The following is a 19,992-nucleotide window of genomic DNA, read 5'->3' as shown; positions in this document are numbered from 1 at the left end:
AGGCCGGTTTCTAACCCTTTAATCATCCTCATGGCTCTTCTCTGACCCCTCCCCGACTGATCAACATCCGTCTTGAAAGGTGGCCACCGGAAACGGAGGCAGGATCCCAGCAGCGGTCGCACCAGGGCCAAAGCCAGAGGTCAAATCTCTCTGCTCCGACTCGCAATTCTCCCAGTTATACCTCCCAGGATGGCATTAGCTCTGTGATCTCCCGTTCGGCTGATTGTCCCCCATGACCCTCAAATCTTTTCCAGCATCCCTGGGCCGAGACCTGCCTGCTGGAAACGCCCATGCGACAACGATTCCTGTCGACAGTCACATTTTGAGATCTATCGGTTAGCCAGTTTTTAAACCCATTGAACGGGGTGTGTGTGTGGGGGGGGTGTTCATTTCATATCCTTCTAGGTTTTTTTAATCACGGGACCAAGTCAAAGGCCTCACAGACGTCTAAGTCTCGGACATCAGCGCCGTCCCCTGGAGCAACGGGACTTGGAATCTCATCTCCAGACGATTCCAAGTTAGTGTGACAGGGAACCAGCCTGGAGCCAACCGTCGGTTCCCCACAGCTCCAACCGGCTGAGCCAACCCCACGCCAGCCCCCCAGGCTTGGGGAACCAGGACCCAATCCCCAGCCGTGGACACTGAGTCATCGGAGATGTCACCCCCCGCCCCCGCTTGGTCACATTGTTAGGCTGGTGCTGCCAGTAGTGGGGGGAGGGCTGGGAGTCAGGACTCCTGGGTTCTCTCCCCAGCTCTGTCACTGACCTGCTGTGTGACCTAAGCAAACCCACTTCTGCTCTTTGTGCCTCTTTTCCCTGCACCACGCAATGTCGAATTGGATTGTCAGTGCTTTGAAGGAGGGATTGTCTCTCGCTGTGTGTCTGGGCAGCACCCGGCGCGACAGGGCCCTGATCTCAGTCGGGGTCTGTGCAGTGCCCGGCACGATGGGGCTCTGATCTCAGTTTCTATCACTCACTGAAGGGATGGATGGGGTATTTAGATGGCTAGATGGATGGATGGATGGAGGGCTGGGTGTGTGAGTGTGTGGATGGATGGAGTATTTAGATGGATGGATGAATGGATGTAATATTTAGATGTCTAGATGGCTGGCTTGTTGGATGGATGGAGTATTTAGATGGATGGATGGATGGATGGAGTATTTAGATGGATGGAGGGATGGCTGGATGGATGGATGTAGTAATTAGATGGCTAGATGGCTGGATGGAGGGATGGATGGAGTATTTAGATGGATGGAGGGATGGCTGGCTGGCTGGAGGGATGGAGTATTTAGATGGATGGCTGGAGGGAGGGAGGGATGGATGGAGTATTTAGATGGATGGAGGGATGGCTGGCTGGCTGGCTGGAGGGATGGAGTATTTAGATGGATGGATGGATGGATGGATGGATGGATGGAGTATTTAGATGGATGTATGTATGGATGGAAGGATGGATGGAGTATTTAGATGGATGGAGGGATGGATGGAGTATTTAGATGGATGGAGGGATGGCTGGATGGCTGGAGGGATGGAGTATTTAGATGGATGGAGGGATGGATGGAGTATTTAGATGGATGGAGGGATGGCTGGATGGATGGATGTAGTAATTAGATGGCTAGATGGCTGGATGGAGGGATGGCTGGATGGATGGAGGGATGGAGTATTTAGATGGATGGATGGAGGGAGGGAGGGAGGGAGGGATGGATGGAGTATTTAGATGGATGGAGGGATGGCTGGCTGGAGGGATGGAATATTTAGATGGATGGATGGAGTATTTAGATGGATGGAGGGATGGATGGATGGATGGAGGGATGGAGTATTTAGATGGATGGAGGGATGGATGGAGTATATAGATGGATGGAGGGATGGCTGGATGGATGGAGGGATGGAGTATTTAGATGGATGGAGGGATGGATGGAGTATTTAGATGGATGGAGGGATGGCTGGATGGATGGAGGGATGGAGTATTTAGATGGATGGATGGAGGGAGGGATAGCTGGAGTATTTAGATGGATGGAGGGATGGATGGATGGATGGAGGGATGGAGTATTTAGATGGATGGAGGGATGGATGGAGTATATAGATGGATGGAGGGATGGATGGAGTATTTAGATGGATGAAGGGATGGCTGGATGGATGGAGGGATGGAGTATTTAGATGGATGGATGGAGGGAGGGATAGCTGGAGTATTTAGATGGATGGAGGGATGGCTGGCTGGCTGGCTGGCTGGATGTAGTATTTAGATGGATGGATGGAGGGAGGGATAGCTGGAGTATTTAGATGGATGGAGGGATGGCTGGCTGGCTAGATGGCTGGATGGAGTATTTAGATGGATGGAGGGATGGAGAGATGGATGGTTTGTTTGTAGATTAGGGGAGGAATGGGGGGAATGGATTCCTAAATTCCTAGATTCCACGACCAGAGGGGACCGTTGTGCTCACCTAGTCTGCCACCTGTACAGCCCAGGCCAGAGCCCGTCCCCACCGTAATTCCCAGGGCAGAGCTTTGAGAAAAACCTCCCCTCTTGATTTCCAAATGGCCAGTGATGGCGAAGCCGCCGGGGAAAGTTACCCTCAATGTTCACAATTCATGATTTATTTCCATTCTCCGCTTGTCCAGCTTCCCCTTCCAGCCACAGGACGGGGTTCCCCGTTCCCCCGCTGGACTGCCTGGCCCATTCGTAAATATTTGCTCCCCACGTTGGTACTTCTAGCCTGGGAGCAAGTCACCCCTTCACCGTCTCTGCTGCACTAACTAGACCGAACTCCTGGCGTTCCTCACTCGAAGGCAGGTTTACTAATCACGTCAGCATTTCTGTGGCTCTGCTCTGAGCCCTCTCCGATTTATCACGGTCCTTCTGGAACTGTGGGCATCAGAACCGGAATCAGGATCCCAGCAGCGGTCGCACCAGGGCCAAATCGAGAGCTCAAATCACTTCTCGGCACCTACTCAAAATTCTCCTGTTTACATAGGCACCGGGTTCTTCCGGGACCCGGGGGGGTGCTCAACCCTCCGCTCCAACCAAGGCCCTGCCCTCACCCCATCCCTTCCCTCAAGCCCCCACCCCTGCCCCACGTCTTCTCACCCAGTTCCACCCCCTTCCCCCAGCGTGCCCCACCCCTTCTCCTCCCACTGCCTCCCAGAGCCTCCTGCATGCCGCAAAACAGCTGATTGGAGCAGGTGGTAGGCGCTGGGAGGGAGGGAAGGGGAGGCGCTGATCTGGTGCAGGGCATCAGGCGGGCGGGAGGTGCTGGGGGGCAGGGGGAAACTGGCTGCCAGTGGGAGCTTGTGCGTTCAGCTGATTATCCCCCCCACACCCTCCCAATGCTCTTTCTGAGTTGCTGCTTCCCAGGAGAGAGACAGCCGACCTTGTTCCATTTACATGTCGCCATATTCAAACACCTCTTCTTTGCATGCACCCAGTTTACCAAGTGATCTAGGTAGCTCTGTATCACTGAGCCGTCCTCCTTCCCATTACATTGTGTCATCTTCAAACTTCATCCAGGAGGATTTTGCTTTCCTCCAGCTCACTGATCAAGATGTTAACTCGCGTCGGGACAAGCCACAGTCCCTGCAGGCTCCCCTGGAAAGCCACTCGCCCGATGAGGAGTCTCCGTTGACAGAGACATCTACCAGTTAGCCAGTTACAAGCCATTGAATGGAGGCCGAGCAAGTTAACTTTATATCCTTCTAGTTTTTTAATCTAAACGTCATGCGGTACCAGGTCAAACACCTTACAAAGCTCTACATCGATGCTATCACACTATTACCTTTAGCAACCAAACTTGTAATCTCATCACAAAAGAGACTGCGTTAGTCTGACAAGCTCTATTATTCAGAAGCCCATGTTGACTGGCATTAGTTACATCACCCTCCTTTAATTCTTTATTAATCGAGTCCGGTATCGGTTGCTCAACTATCCTGCCCTGGATCAATGTCCAACTTACAGACCTACAATTACCCGGGTCACCCCATTTGCCTTTTTTACAGATTGGCACAACGCTGGCTTTCTTCCAGTCCCCTGGAATTTCCCGAACATGCCAAGACTTATTAAAAATCAGCATGAACGGCCCAGGGAACCCCTCAGCTGGCTCTTTTAAAACTCTGGGATGGAAGTTATCTGGACCTGCTGATTTAGAAATGTCTACATTTAATGGATGGCTGGATGGGACGATTAGTGGATGGATGGATGGATGGATGGATGGATGGATGGATGGATTGATGGCGTGATTAGTGGATGGATGGATGGATGGATGGATGGATGGATGGATGGATGGATGGATGGATTAGTGGATGGATGGATGGATGGACGGATGGACAGATGGGTAGTGTGAAGAGTGGATGGATGGACAGATGGGCAGTGTGAAGAGTGGATGGATGGGTGGATGGATGGATGGATGGATAGATGGACAGATGGGTAGTGTGAAGAGTGGATGGATGGGTGGATGGATGGATGGATGGACAGATGCGTAGTGTGAAGAGTGGATGGGTGAATAGATGGATGGACGGATGGGTAGTGTGAAGAGCGATGAGTGAATAGATGGATGGACAGATGGGTAGTGTGAAGAGTGGATGGATGGATAGGTAGTGTGAACAGTGGATGGGTGAATAGATAGATGGATGGACGGATGGGTAGTGTGAAGAGTGGATGGGTGAATAGATGGATGGACAGATGGGTAGTGTGAAGAGTGGATGGATGGATAGGTAGTGTGAACAGTGGATGGGTGAATAGATAGATTGATGGACGGACAGGGTGATCCATGAATGGGTGGATGGATGGATGGACAGATGGGTAGTGTGAAGAGTGGATGGATGGGTGGATGGATGGATGGATGGACAGATGCGTAGTGTGAAGAGTGGATGGGTGAATAGATGGATGGACAGATAGGTAGTGTGAAGAGTGGATGGGTGAATAGATGGATGGACGGATTGGTAGTGTGAAGAGTGGATGGATGGATAGGTAGTGTGAACAGTGGATGGGTGAATAGATAGATTGATGGACGGACAGGGTGATCCATGGATGGATGGATGGATGGGGTGATTAGTGGACAGATGGATGGAGGGATTTGTGTATAGATTAGTGGATGGATGGATGGATGAACAGATGGGTGGCTGGCTAGACAAATGGATGGATCTCCTTTCATCCATCACCCAAACTCTCAGCCGTATCCCCATCTCTTTCCCCACTCAGGCCCATGGACAGCACCAACGGCAGCCTCCACCCTCACTTCCTCCTGCTGGGGCTTTCCAGCCACCCCGGCCAGGAGCACCTCCTCTTCTCCCTCTTCCTCTGCATGTACCTCCTCAACCTACTGGGCAACCTACTGATCCTGCTGCTGACCCTCTCCGACCCCCGCCTGCGCGGCTCTCCCATGTATTTCTTCCTCAGCCACCTCTCGCTGGTGGACGTCTGCTTCACCTCCACCACCATGCCCAAGATGCTAGCCAACCTGCGTGCCCGGCGCCAGGGCATCCCGTACACCGGGTGCCTGGTGCAGATGTACTTCTTTGTGGCCTTCGCCATCACCGAGAACTTTCTGCTGGGTGTCATGGCTTTGGACCGCTACCTGGCCATCTGCCGGCCCCTGCGCTACGCCGTCCTTATGAGCCCTCTGCGGCGCCAGGCGCTGGTGGGCTCTTCCTGGATGCTGGCCCATATCCACTCCCTGCTGCACACCCTGCTGATGTCCCGGCTCTCCTTCTGCGGCCGCACCCGCCTCCCGCATTTCTTCTGCGACTTCCAGCCCTTGCTGGCCTTGGCCTGCTCCCGGAAGCGGCTCAACGAGCTACTCAGCTTCTTGGAGGGGGGCGTCCTCATCATCGGGCCCTTCCTCCTCATCGTCCTCTCCTACGCCCGCATCCTCTGGGCCGTGCTCCGGGTGCCCGAGAGGCGCGGCAAGGCCTTCCAGACCTGCGGTGCCCACCTGGCTGTGGTGGGGCTCTTCTATGGCACGGCCATCAGCGTCTACTTCCGGCCCCTCTCCAGCTACTCCGGGGACAGGGACAAACTGGCCACGGTCATGTACACCGTGGTCACCCCCACGCTCAACCCCTTCATCTACAGTCTGCGCAACCAGGACATAAAGGCCGCCCTGCGCCAGGGCCTAGACAGGCTAAGGGGGGCGTGGTGGGGCTGGGGTCAGGAGAGGTAGGGCCGAAGGGCAAGGGGGGAGGGCTAGGGCTGGGATAGGGGAGGAGGCGGGTCTCTGCAGGGTTGAGGGGCGTGTCCCTGTGGGAAATGAGGGGGCGTGTCCCTAAGGGGCATATCCCTTGAGGGAGTGTGTCCCTGTGGGTAGTGGCGTGTCTCTTGAGAGGCCATGTCCCCAATTCAATTCCGGGAGCTCGCCGCGTCGCGGTTCGCCGTGAGCGTGTCGATCCGTTTTCGTTTCAACTTTGGCACGACGTCAAATCTCTCTGCCTCTTTCTTGCCACTCCCCGAAGTCGGGGCCGGCGCCGTTACAGCCTGCGGCCAAAACTCCTGATCGTAAACTATCACACAGGTTGGTTTCTCTGAGGTCCACTGATCTCCGGTCTGTGGATCAAGTCTTTGGTCGCCCCCTCGGTTGTCATTACAAGAGCTGTCCTACTGACAGAAATCTCCGGTCTCTGCTGGAGTATAGTACATTAAATTTAATATATATTGTGGATACATGGATGTTACACTCAGACCTGTCCAGTGGCCTTCAATGACCACTGAGGTGGTGCTACAGCCTACCCAACTTACTCAGGCGTTACTCAATCCTTCCTCAGAGGTCGTTGAGAATTCACTCCAGGTTTACTCTGTGCTTACTCAGAGGTCGTTGAGAATTCACTCCAGGTTTACTCTGTGCTTACTCAGTGGTCGTTGAGAATTCACTCCAGGTTTACTCTGTGCTTACTCAGAGGTCATTGAGAATTCACTCCAGGTTTACTCTGTGCTTACTCAGTGGTCACTGAGAATTCACTCCAGGTTTACTCTGTGCTTACTCAGAGGTCGTTGAGAATTCACTCCAGGTTTACTCTGTGCTTACTCAGTGGTCGTTGAGAATTCACTCCAGGTTTACTCTATGCTTACTCAGAGGTCATTGAGAATTCACTCCAGGTTTACTCTGTGCTTACTCAGTGGTCACTGAGAATTCACTCCAGGTTTACTCTGTGCTTACTCAGTGGCCATTGAGAATTCACTCCAGGGTTTACTCTGTGCTTACTCAGAGTTTCACCGGCCTTCACTCAACTTGTTCTGACTTTACTCGTCCCTTACTCAGAGGTTTGCTCTCTCCTTACTCAGCTGTTACTCTGTTTTTCCTCAACCCTTTCTGAGAGTTTATTCTGGCCCTAGTCAGGGCTTGTCTATGCAGTAAATGCTTTGCTGGCATCACTAGCGTCACCCCAGTGAGTTTTTCTGCCAATATATGCCACCACTTCCCAAGCAACATTAGCTATGTTGACAGGAACATTGGTGGGGGACTCTCTCCGGGGAAGCTGGGACCCTGAAAATGATTCGGGGGGAGGGGACAATCAGCCAAACGGGAGCTCCCAATGTGACACTGGGGCTGAAAGAGCTAATGCCATCCTGGGATGTGTAAATAGGGGAATCTCGAGTCGGAGCAGAGAGGCAATTTGGCCTCTGGATATGGCCCTGGTGCAGCTGGTGCTGGGATCTTGCATCCAGTTCTGGTGGCCACAGTTCAGGAAGGTGGTTGATCAGTCGGGGAGGGTCAGAGAAGAGCCCCGAGAATGATTAACGGGTTAGAAACCCTGCCCGAGAGCGAGAGACTCCAGGAGCTCGGTCTATTTAGCTGAACAAAGAGAAGGTGAAGGGGTGACTGGATCCCAGTCTATAAAGACCGATGTGGGGACAAATATTTGATAACGGGCTCTTCGCTCCAGCAGGGGAAGGTCTAACCCGATCCAATGGCTAGAAGTTGAAGCTAGACGAATTCAGACTAGAAATAAGACGTAAATTTTTAACGGGAAGGGAAATGAACCATCGGGACAATTTCCCAATGGGTGTGGATGATTCTCCATCACTGGCCATTTTTTCAATCCGGATGGGCTGTTTCTCTAGCAGATCTGCTCTAGGAATTATTTTGGGGGAAGTTCTCTGCTCTGTGTTACACTGTAGGTCAGAAGATGATCACAAAAGTCTCTTCTGGCCTTGAAATCTCTGGAGCTACACTGGTGTTCGGCCGGCAGAACGATGCTGCAAAACGTGGTAGGTTAGACATGGCTCCTCAGTCCCTACTCAGGGTTTACTTCAGCTGTGTCTACACTAGAAGTGCTGCAGCTACACCTCTGTAGCATAGACGCTCTACCTTTCCAAGCCTACCTCTCCAAGAGGCAGTAGCTAGGTCGAAGGAATTTCTTCCGTTGACTTCGTGGTGTGTTAACTACCTCTCTCAGGGTATGAACTTTTCACACCCTCGAGTGACGTAGCTAGGTTGACCTAAGTTTTAGGTGTAGACCAGGCCTTAGTTGTCACTCTGATTCTAAACCATCCATCCTCAGAGCTTACTCAATCCTTCCTTTGATTTTACTCGAACCACGTTAAGGGTTTATTTGGTCCTTACTCTTAGGCCTGGTCTACACTTGAAAACTAGATTGACCTAGGGCTGTCGCTCAGGGGCATGAAAATTTCACACCCCGTAGTTAAGCCAACCTAAGCCCAGGTGTAGACGCGGCTAGGTTGACGGAACAATACTTTCGTCAACCCAGCTACCGCCTGGACTAACTACATCAGCAGAAAAACCTCTTCTGTCACTACGAAGCATCTACACTGTGGAGCGATAGCAGCACATCTGCAGCACCAGTAGTGTAGACATGGCCTTACTCAAGGTTTACACAGGATTTACTCAGGCCATATGATGGGTATGGCTACTCTAGAAAGCTGTAGAGTAGACACTTACTACTGCATCAGAAGAGGTTCTTCTGTTGCTGTAGTAAATCCACCTCTCCAAGAGGTGATAGCTACGTTGACGGAAAAATTCTTCCATCAACTTAGCAGTGTCTACACTAGGGCTTAGATAGGCTTAACTACGACACACAAGTCTGAATTTTTTCACAGTCCTGAGCAATGTAGTTAGGGTGACCTAACTTTGTAGTCTACAACAGGCCATGAGAGTTTTTTCAGCCCTTACCCTGAATTTACTCGGTCCACATGCAGGGTTTACTCAGCCCTTACTCTGAATGTTCTCAGTCCACACCCAGGGTTTACTCAGCCCTTACTCTGAATTTACTCGGTCCACACCCAGGGTTTACTCAGCCCTTACCCTGAATTTTCTCGGTCCACACCCAGGGTTTACTCAGCCCTTACTCTGAATTACTCAGTCCACACCCAGGGTTTACTCAGTCCTTACCCTGAATTTACTCGGTCCACACCCAGGGTTTACTCAGTCCTTACTCTGAATTTACTCGGTCCACACCCAGGGTTTACTCAGCCCTTACTCTGAATTACTCAGTCCACACCCAGGGTTTACTCAGTCCTTACTCTGAATTTACTTGGTCCACACCCAGGGTTTACTCAGCCCTTACTCTGAATTACTGAGTCCACACCCAGGGTTTACTCAGTCCTTACCCTGAATTTACTCTGACCATACCCAGTGCCTGGGTAGTAGGGATTATGTGCGGGGGGGGGGAAGCAGATCACCCCTCCGCTGCTACTGCGAGGTTCCCACACTTCCTCTGCAGCATCAGGTGCCAGGCTCTGGTGGAGCCGGGACACCAGGTTAGATGGGCTGGAGGGCTGAGCCAGTCTAGCAAGTCCTGTGCTCACGGAGTGGCCTGGCTTCTCCGAAATGCCCACGGCCGCTCTCACATTAAGCAGAGCTGTTGGGTGTTCGGCCCGCTTGAAAATCAGGCTGCGAATTTACTCGCTCAACGCCGAGAAGGAGTAACCCCAGAATCATGGGGCCTCTACGCCCGGCTCTGCCTCCGCCCTTCGGGGTGAGCCCAGGCAAGTCATGTCCCTGGTCTGGGCTTCGGTTCCTCTCCCACCCTTTGTCTATTTAGAGTGGGAGAGCTTGTCTCGCTGTGTATCTGGGCAGCACTCGGCGCGACGGAGCCCTGATCTCGGTCAGGGTCCGGGCAGCGCTCGGCGCGACGGGGTCCTGATCTCAGTCAGGGTCTGGGCAGCGCTCGGCGCAATGGGGTCCTGATCTCGGTCAGGGTCTGGGCAGCGCTCGGCGCGACGGGGTCCTGATCTCGGTTAGGGTGTGGACAGCGCTCGGCGCGACGGGGCCCTGATCTTGGTCAGGGTCTGGACAGCGCCCGGCGCGATGGGGCCCTGATCTCGGTTAGGGTGTGGACAGCGCTCGGCGCGACGGGGCCCTGATCTTGGTCAGGGTCTGGACAGCGCCCGGCGCGACGGGGCCCTGATCTCGGTCAGGGTCTGGGCAGCGCTCGGCGCAATGGGGTCCTGATCTCGGTCAGGGTCTGGGCAGCGCTCGGCGCGACGGGGTCCTGATCTCGGTTAGGGTGTGGACAGCGCTCGGCGCGACGGGGCCCTGATCTTGGTCAGGGTCTGGACAGCGCCCGGCGCGATGGGGCCCTGATCTCGGTTAGGGTGTGGACAGCGCTCGGCGCGACGGGGCCCTGATCTTGGTCAGGGTCTGGACAGCGCCCGGCGCGACGGGGCCCTGATCTCGGTCAGGGTCTGGGCAGCGCTCGGCGCAATGGGGTCCTGATCTCGGTCAGGGTCTGGGCAGCGCTCGGCGCAATGGGGTCCTGATCTCGGTTAGGGTGTGGACAGCGCTCGGTGCGACGGGGCCCTGATCTTGGTCAGGGTCTGGGCAGCGCTCGGCGCGACGGGGTCCTGATCTCGGTTAGGGTGTGGACAGCGCTCGGCGCGACGGGGCCCTGATCTTGGTCAGGGTCTGGACAGCGCCCGGCGCGATGGGGCCCTGATCTCGGTTAGGGTGTGGACAGCGCTCGGCGCGACGGGGCCCTGATCTTGGTCAGGGTCTGGACAGCGCCCGGCGCGACGGGGCCCTGATCTCGGTCAGGGTCTGGGCAGCGCTCGGCGCAATGGGGTCCTGATCTCGGTCAGGGTCTGGGCAGCGCTCGGCGCGACGGGGTCCTGATCTCGGTTAGGGTGTGGACAGCGCTCGGCGCGACGGGGCCCTGATCTTGGTCAGGGTCTGGACAGCGCCCGGCGCGATGGGGCCCTGATCTCGGTTACGGTGTGGACAGCGCTCGGCGCGACGGGGCCCTGATCTTGGTCAGGGTCTGGACAGCGCCCGGCGCGACGGGGCCCTGATCTCGGTCAGGGTCTGGGCAGCGCTCGGCGCAATGGGGTCCTGATCTCGGTCAGGGTCTGGGCAGCGCTCGGCGCAATGGGGTCCTGATCTCGGTTAGGGTGTGGACAGCGCTCGGTGCGACGGGGCCCTGATCTTGGTCAGGGTCTGGACAGCGCTCGGTGCGATGGGGCCCTGATCTCGGTTAGGGTGTGGACAGCGCTCGGTGCGACGGGGCCCTGATCTTGGTTGGGGGTCTGGGCAGCGCCCGGCGCGACGGGGCCCTGATCTTGGTTGGGGGTCTGGGCAGCGCCCGGCCCGACGGGGCCCTGATCTCAGTTGGGGTCTGGGCAGCTGTTGGCAGAAGGGTTTAGGAAGCTGCAAAGAATCTCTCAGTTTGTGGCCTGGGGGCGCGGGGGAGGGGGCATCTCTCTCCTGGGCGCGCCCCTCTGCCAGCGACAGCCAAGCAAGGAAAAGCTGTATCTGCGTGAGCTCTCTGTCCCGTTGAGACCCCCCAAACCAGCCCCGTTCCATGGGCTCCGCATTGCGGCTCATCACACGACTTCGACTTCACGCAGCCCCCAGCGCCATCCCCAGACCAGCCAGCGATTGAACACGCTGGCTTCTGAGTACCACGGATATGGCTGGGAGCCGGGACTCCTGGGTTCTCTCCCCGGTTCTCGGAGGGGAGTGGGGGCTAGTGGTTAGAGCAGGGGGGGCTGGGAGCCAGGACTCCTGGGTTCTCTCCCCGGCTCTGGGAGGGGAGTGGGGGCTAGTGGTTAGAGCAGGGGGGGGCTGGGAGCCAGGACTCCTGGGTTCTCTCCCCAGCTCTGGGAGGGGAGTGGGGGCTGGGTTACCCCACCGGGGACACGGGCACACGCTCGGCCCTTTCTAACCGGCCAGGCTAGGAGCGAGGCCCTGTCTACACCAGAGTGTCGCCCGAGATGAGCTGAAAATGGTTTGTAACTCAAGCGCCGTCAAGGGCTTCGGAGCTTGAGTCGCGGCCCCTGGCGGTTCAGGCTGAACAGGGCCCTCACCTGTGGGCCGAGGCCGGACGTCCCCCTCCCTTGAATCGAACCTCGTGTGGCCAAGGCCTGGGGGGAAGTGGAAAAAGCCTTTTGCTTCTCTGCAGCCCAGGGCTGGCATGTCAGCCCCCCACTCTAACCACTAGCCCCCACTCCCCAGCCTGAGCTCGGGAGAGAACCCAGGAGTCCTGGCTCCCAGCCCCCCCTGCTCTAACCCACCAGCCCCCACTCCCCTCCCAGAGCCGGGGAGAGAACCCAGGAGTCCTGGCTCCCAGCCCCCCCCCCCGCTCTAACCCACCAGCCCCCACTTCCCTCGCAGAGCCGGGGGGCGGCCTGGCACACTGAGAGTTCGGGGGCAGGTTTGGGGGCTCAGTCAGGGTGTGCTTTGGGGGGCGGGGGGCTGAGGCCAGAGGACGAGATCTCTGGGCGAAAGGTCTCTGAGCCCCACCCCGCCCAGCCATGAGGCTGCCCCCCCTCCCAGCTGCGCATATCAAAGGGCAGGAGATGGGCCATTGGGCAGGGCCGGGCCCCTGGCTCCAGGCGGCTATTGGCATGCAAAGCTGCCGGCCAGCGGGAGCCAGTCAGCCAGGGCGGGACCCCCAGGCCTGCCCCCCCCTCCCCTCTCCTCCCCCCTCCTGCGCCTTCTCCCCTCTCTCAGCTCCTGGCCCCCGAAACTCTGCTCCCCCAAACAATCTCTCCCCAGTCCCCCCAAACTGAGCTCCCAGCCCCCCACAGAGCCCCCCTCAGCTCCTGTGCCCCCAACAGTACCCCCATCCCAGCCCCCCTCCAATTCAGCCCGTCCCCCGAATTCAGATCCCACCTTCCCCTAGCGTCTTCACCCCTCACTCCGCCCCTGGCTCCATCCCCCCTGAAACTCTGCTCCCCCAAACAATCTTCTCTCCCCAGTCCCCCCAAACTGAGATCCCATCCCCCCATCCCAGCCCCCCTCAGCTCCCATCCCCCCCCCAAATAATCCCCATCCCCCTCAAATTCAGCCCCTGTTCCCCCATCCCAGCCCCCTCAAATTCAGCCCCTGTCCCCCCAACTCAGCTCCCAGCCCCATGCTGGACCCCCAAACTCAGGTCCCAGCCCCCCCAAACTTGTCCCCCCAGACTCAGAATGAGCCCCCTGCCCTCATTTTAAGCTCCATTACTGAGAACCCCCCATTTCACCTTCGCCCCAAACTTACACTCGAGGCCCCCAAGTGTCACCCCCACCCCCAAGTCTCCACATTCGCTGTGAACTCCAAACGGGGCCTCTGTTTTCCTGGTGCTCAGACTGAACCCCCAGACCTTCGCCCCACAGAGAGACACCCCCTTTACCCAGCTCCCCCCACATTCACCCCAACGGAGCCTCTGAAACTGCCACCCCCAAACGTAAACTGCTGTAACCCACTAGACCCCACTCCCCTCCCAGAGCCGGGGAGAGAACCCAGGAGTCCTGGCTCCCAGCCCCCCCCCCGCTCTATCCACTAGACCCCACTCCCCTCCCAGAGCCGGGGAGAGAACCCAGGAGTCCTGGCTCCCAGCCCCCCTGCTCTAACCACCAGATCTCACTTCCCTCCCAGAGCCGGGGAGAGAACCCAGGAGTCCGGGCTACCAGCCCCCCCCCCCCTGCTCTAACCACCAGCCCCCACTCCCCTCCCAGAGCCGGGGAGAGAACCCAGGAGTCCTGGCTCCCAGCGCCCCCTCCCCCGCAACAAATGGGTTTGTAGCTGTCTTTAGAGTCTCTCTAGGGCAGATTTCCCCTTCCCTGCTGGGCCCTGCCCACCCCCCTCGGGCCCCACTGATATGCAGGAATCTGGGCCCAGGGCTGAGCCGGATTAGTTTGCAAATGAGCTGGGGGGGGGGGGGGGAGAAAGGCAAATAGAGACAAAGGCCGAGGGAGAACAATAGAGATCGGCCCCCCACCCCCTCACCGGAGCCACTCCGCCCCAGCCTGTCTGCCCCCCGCCCATCACAGAGCCAGCCCCATGACACCCCATCTGCTCTGTCACAGAGATCCCCCATCACAGCCCCTCTGCCCCCGTCACAGAGATCCCCCACCCCAGCCCATCTACCCTCCATCACAGAGCCACCCCCATGACACCCCATCTGCCCCGTCACAGAGATCCCCCATCACAGCCCCTCTGCCCCCATCACAGAGATCCCCCATCACAGCCCCTCTGCCCCCGTCACAGAGATCCCCCATCACAGCCCATCTACCCTCCATCACAGAGCCACCCCCATGACACCCCATCTGCCCCATCACAGAGATCCCCCATCACAGCCCATCTGCCCCGTCACAGAGATCCCCCATCACAGCCCATCTACCCTCCATCACAGAGCCACCCCCATGACACCCCATCTGCCCCATCACAGAGATCCCCCATCACAGCCCATCTGCCCCGTCACAGAGATCCCCCATCACAGCCCATCTGCCCCCTGTCACAGAGATCCCCCATCACAGCCCCTCTGCCCCCATCACAGAGATCCCCCATCACAGCCCATCTGCCCCCTGTCACAGAGATCCCCCATCACAGCCCATCTGCCCCGTCACAGAGATCCCCCATCACAGCCCATCTGCCCCCTGTCACAGAGATCCCCCATCACAGCCCCTCTGCCCCCATCACAGAGATCCCCCACCACAGCCCCTCTGCCCCGTCACAGAGATCCCCCATCACAGCCCATCTGCCCCCTGTCACAGAGATCCCCCATCACAGCCCCTCTGCCCCCATCACAGAGATCCCCCACCACAGCCCATCTGCCTCATCACAGCCCATCTGCCCCATCACAGAGATCCCCCATCACAGCCCATCTGCCCCGTCACAGAGATCCCCCATCACAGCCCCTCTGCCCCCATCACAGAGATCCCCCACCACAGCCCATCTGCCCCATCACAGAGATCCCCCATCACAGCCCCTCTGCCCCCATCACAGAGATCCCCCATCACAGCCCCTCTGCCCCCGTCACAGAGATCCCCCATCACAGCCCATCTGCCCCCATCACAGAGATCCCCCATCACAGCCCCTCTGCCCCATCACAGAGATCCCCCATCACAGCCCCTCTGCCCCGTCACAGAGATCCCCCATCGCAGCCCCTCTGCCCCGTCACAGAGATCCCCCATCACAGCCCCTCTGCCCCATCACAGAGATCCCCCATCACAGCCCCTCTGCCCCGTCACAGAGATCCCCCATCACAGCCCCTCTGCCCCATCACAGAGATCCCCCATCACAGCCCATCTACCCTCCATCACAGAGCCACCCCCATGACACCCCATCTGCCCTGTCACAGAGATCCCCCATCACAGCCCATCTGCCCCATCACAGAGCCACCCCCATGACACCCCATCTGCCCTGTCACAGAGATCCCCCATCACAGCCCATCTGCCCCATCACAGAGCCACCCCCATGACACCCCATCTGCCCTGTCACAGAGATCCCCCATCACAGCCCATCTGCCCCATCACAGAGCCACCCCCATGACACCCCATCTGCCCCCATCACAGATCCCCCATGACACCCCATCTGCCCCATCACAGAGATCCCCCATCACAGCCCCTCTGCCCCCATCACAGAGATCCCCCATCACAGCCCCTCTGCCCCCGTCACAGAGATCCCCCATCACAGCCCCTCTGCCCCCTGTCACAGAGATCCCCCATCGCAGCCCATCTGCCCTGTCACAGAGATCCCCCATCACAGCCCCTCTGCCCCGTCACAGAGATCCCCCACCCCAGCCCATCTACCCTCCATCACAGAGCCACCCCATGACACCCCATCTGCCCCCCGTCACAGAGATCCCCCATCACAGCCCATCTACCCTCCATCACAGAGCCACCCCCATCACAGCCCGTCTGCCCCCCGTCACAGAGCCACCCCCATCACAGCCCATCTGCCCCCGTCACAGAGATCCCCCATAACACCCCATCTGCCCCGTCACAGAGATCCCCCATCACAGCCCCTCTGCCCCCGTCACAGAGATCCCCCATCACAGCCCCTCTGCCCCCTGTCACAGAGCCACCCCCATGACACCCCATCTACCCCCTGTCACAGAGCCACCCCCATGACACCCCATCTGCCCCCTGTCACAGAGATCCCCCATCACAGCCCATCTGCCCCGTCACAGAGATCCGCCATCACAGCCCCTCTGCCCCCGTCACAGAGATCCCCCATCACAGCCCCTCTGCCCCCTGTCACAGAGCCACCCCCATGACACCCCATCTGCCCCCTGTCACAGAGATCCCCCATCACAGCCCCTCTGCCCCCCATCACAGAGATCCCCCATCACAGCCCCTCTGCCCCGTCACAGAGCCACTCCCATGACACCCCATCTACCCCCTGTCACAGAGCCACCCCCATGACACCCCATCTACCCCCCGTCACAGAGCCACCCCCATGACACCCCATCTACCCCCTGTCACAGAGCCACCCCCATGACACCCCATCTGCCCCCGTCACAGAGATCCCCCATCACAGCCCATCTGCCCCATCACAGAGATCCCCCATGACACCCCATCTGCCCCCATCACAGAGATCCCCCATCACAGCCTGTCTGCCCCCCACCCATCATTGGAGCTGGCCCCCACCACAGCCCATCTGCCCCCGCCCATCTATGCATCCGAAGAAGTGGGCTGTAGCCCACGAAAGCTTATGCTCTAATAAATTTGTTAGTCTCTAAGGTGCCACAAGTACTCCTGTTCTTTTCGCCCATCACTGGAGCTGGCCCCCACCCCAGCCCGTCTGCCCCCCATCACAGAGCCGCCCCCCACCACAGCCCATCTGCCCCAGCCCATCACTGGAGCTGCCCCCCACCCACTCAGCCCCGCAGCCCAGCACTGGGGCCAAGGCAGGGAGCCGGGGCTGATGGGGGATTTGTTGGCCCGTAGCCGGGGTTAGCGTGAGCCAGGTGCATTCTGGTCACTATCCCAGAGTTTGGGGGGATCTGGGGGGGGGAGCGGTGAGGGACACAGCAGAGAAAGGGCCTGCAGGGATTCGGGGAGCTGAGGGGGGGTGACAGCCCAAGGCCCTTCTCCTTCGGGAGGGAAGTGGGGGTAGTGGTTGGGGGGGGGAGCCAGGACTCCTGGGTTCTCTCCCTTGCTCCAGGAGGGAAGTGGGGTCTAGCAGTTGAGGGGGAGGGGGATCTAGTGGTTAAAGGGGGGGCTGGGAGCCAGGACTCCTGGGTTCTCTCTTGACTCTGGGAGAGGGGTGGGGTCTGGTGTTTAGAGCAGGGGGGCTGGGAGCCAGGACTCCTGGGTTCTCTCCCTGGCCATGTGGCCTTCACGTATCTCCCCCCCTTGCTGGGCCTGGTTGAATTTTTCTAGGGCAGCCCCCCGGGAGCTCCCTTTGGGGGCCTGTTGGCTCCCCAGCTGGGCCAGGGAAGGCTGCTTGGGACAAGCAGGTTTTCCCCCCAGGAGGATCCCCCCCCCCATCTGATTGAATCAGAGAGCGGGTGATTCACTCTCTCCAGGGGGAACATTCAGCCCAGACCTTGGTCAACAACTTAATGAACGACTCCTAGAGAGCTTGGGCTGGACCCCAGGGGTCAATCAGTGGGGGGGGGGGAGGGCCAGATCCCCAACTAAGATCAATGGGCCCCTTAGCTCTACTGGGGTCAATGGGGCTGATCCCTGGGTGTGTGGGGGGGATCCCCTCCCCGGGAGAAGGGCTGGGGGTGTCTGTGAGTTGGGGGATCCCCTCCCCGGGAGAAGGGCTGGGGGGTGTCTGTGAGTTGGGCGATCCCCTCCCCAGGAGAAGGGTTGGGGGCGGTCTGTGAGCTGGGGGATCCCCTCCCTGGGAGAAGGGCTGGGGGGGGTCTGTGAGTTGGGGGATTCCCTGCCCGGGAGAAGGGCTAGGGGTGTCTGTGAGTTGGGGGATCCCATCCCCAGGAGAAGGCCTCGGAGGGGTCTGTGAGTTGGCGGGTTCACTGCCCGGGAGAAGGGCTGGGGGGTCTGTGAGTTGGGGGATACCCTCCCAAGGAGAAGGGCTGGGGGGGGTCTGTGAGTTAGGGGATCCCCTCCCCAGGAGAAGGGCTGGGGGGGGGTCTGTGAGTTAGGGGATCCCCTCCCCAGGAGAAGGGCTGGGGGGGGTCTGTGAGTTAGGGGATCCCCTCCCAAGGAGAAGGGCTGGGGGGGGTGTCTGTGAGTTAGGGGATCCCCTCCCCAGGAGAAGGGCTGGGGGGGGTCTGTGAGTTAGGGGATCCCCTCCCAAGGAGAAGGGCTGGGGGGGTCTGTGAGTTGGGGGATCCCCTCCCAAGGAGAAGGGCTGGGGGGTCTGTGAGTTAGGGGATCCCCTCCCCAGGAGAAGGGCTGGGGGGGTCTGTGAGTTGGGGCATTGGGGAGGGCTGGGAGCAGGTGTAGAAGGGGGTTCATTGCCAGGGGCTGGGGAGATTCCCTGGAGCAGCTTCTGGGGTTCATGGCTAAGCCCCCCTCCCATTCAGATGCAGGACCCCCCCGGGCGAAGAGTGGTGCACTTCCCCGCTTGGTGGAAATCCAAATAGCCCCCATCTTGCCCCCCCCAGGTCCAAAAAGGGGAGATGCCCATCAGGGCCCAGCCCCAGAGCCGCTCCCCCTCCCCCCCCACATACACCCCTCTCTGGGCAATTCCACCTGGAGGGAGTTGGGGGGGTGGACTGGGGGAGTTCATTTGACCCAGGGGGTGTCATGCTGGGACTGAAGATTTCCCCACGCTGCGAAAGGGCCTGAAGCATTTTGTACCCACTGAACCAGGACGGCGGTGCTGAGATGCAGCCAGCTCTGGGGTGGGGCAGGTGGGGAACAGCCCCACATAACCCCACGTGAACATGGCTCGAGATGGGGCCGCCTCTGGGGCAGAGCAGCTGGACTCACTCGAGGGAGGATTTGGCCAGGATGCCAGGGTTCCCCCTCCCCACCCCTGGGGGTAGGAGCCATGGGGTGCTAGTCTTGTTTCCAGTTGGGGAGAGGCTCCTGCTGGCCCTGTCATGCCCAGGTCTGGGCCAACTTTGGGGGGCTGGGCAGGGCCAGGCTCCCTGAGAGCCACCGTCCAGAGGCCTGATAGCAGGGTAGATGGGCCCCTGGGTCTGATCTGGGGGGGGGCAAGGTGGATACATGGCTCTGATCTGGGCACCCCGACTCTTCCCCGCCCCCATTCAGGACTTCAGACCTCCAGCCCCAGCCGCCCACCCCCACCCCTCTGGCCATGGGGCTGGGGGAGGGGGTGTGGTATGCAGAGACCTCCCCCCCCCCACCGGCCACTCCAGGCCCATTGTCTCTGGCTGACGAGGGGCCAATGGCCCATCCAGCCCCCCACCCCTGATCTGAATCACCCAGGGAGGGGCTGGGTGGGTCTTTGTTCTCCAAGAGTTGGGGGGCGAGAGGGAGGGCCTTGAACTTGATTGGAGGAAAGGCTGGGAGTGGAGGGAGCCCGGGGGCCAATGGCACGAGGGGCCAGCCCTCGGGGGGCGACCTTTATAAGGTCTTGAGTAGCTGGGGGGCAGGACAGGACCCACGGATCGCAGGAGGGGGCAGGCCCAGCAGATGGCAGGTATGTTGGCGGGGGGGGGGGGTCCCAGGGAGACTCACCTTTCTGGGGGAGGGCTGGGTTGAGGTGTAGAGGGGTGAATAGGGAATGGGAGGGAACTTCGAGCGGGGTGGAGGGGTCTGGGGAGGGGGCTTTGGGCTAGGATCAGTGGGTTGAATGGGGGGGTGCCTAGGAGTGTATGGGGGGCGGGGTGAGCTGTAACTCCGGAGATTGAGGGGGGGGGTTAGTGGGGTCTCGGGGTGAGTTGAGAGACCATGTGGTGGTAG

At 58.9% G+C, this 19,992-nt stretch overlaps 2 protein-coding genes across 2 annotated transcripts in view; both read left to right on the top strand.

Moving 5' to 3' along the window:
- The first annotated feature begins 5,191 nt into the window (after positions 1–5,191).
- Positions 5,192–6,148, top strand: LOC101948369 (olfactory receptor 1f45-like). Its single transcript, XM_005311961.2, has one exon. The coding sequence runs from the start codon at positions 5,192–5,194 to the stop codon at positions 6,146–6,148; it is 957 nt and encodes a 318-aa protein (XP_005312018.1).
- Positions 6,149–19,598: 13,450 nt separating this feature from the next.
- Positions 19,599–19,992, top strand: part of LOC135976296 (uncharacterized) — an 8,735-nt gene continuing 8,341 nt past the window's right edge. The window contains exon 1 of the mRNA XM_065571331.1: positions 19,599–19,729. The gene's annotated coding sequence lies outside the window, so the exon portion shown is untranslated. The remainder of the gene's footprint in view (positions 19,730–19,992) is intronic.

Source organism: Chrysemys picta, chromosome 17, assembly GCF_011386835.1.
Source record: "Chrysemys picta bellii isolate R12L10 chromosome 17, ASM1138683v2, whole genome shotgun sequence".
NCBI lineage: Eukaryota > Metazoa > Chordata > Testudines > Emydidae > Chrysemys > Chrysemys picta.
Note: the sequence above shows the minus strand (reverse complement) of the source record. Positions and strands in the feature narration are given on the sequence as shown.

What these genes read in the sequence shown, in the direction of transcription:
- LOC101948369 (XM_005311961.2), top strand. Translation starts at nt 5,192, where the DNA reads ATGGACAGCACCAACGGCAGCCTCCACCCTCACTTCCTCCTGCTGGGG.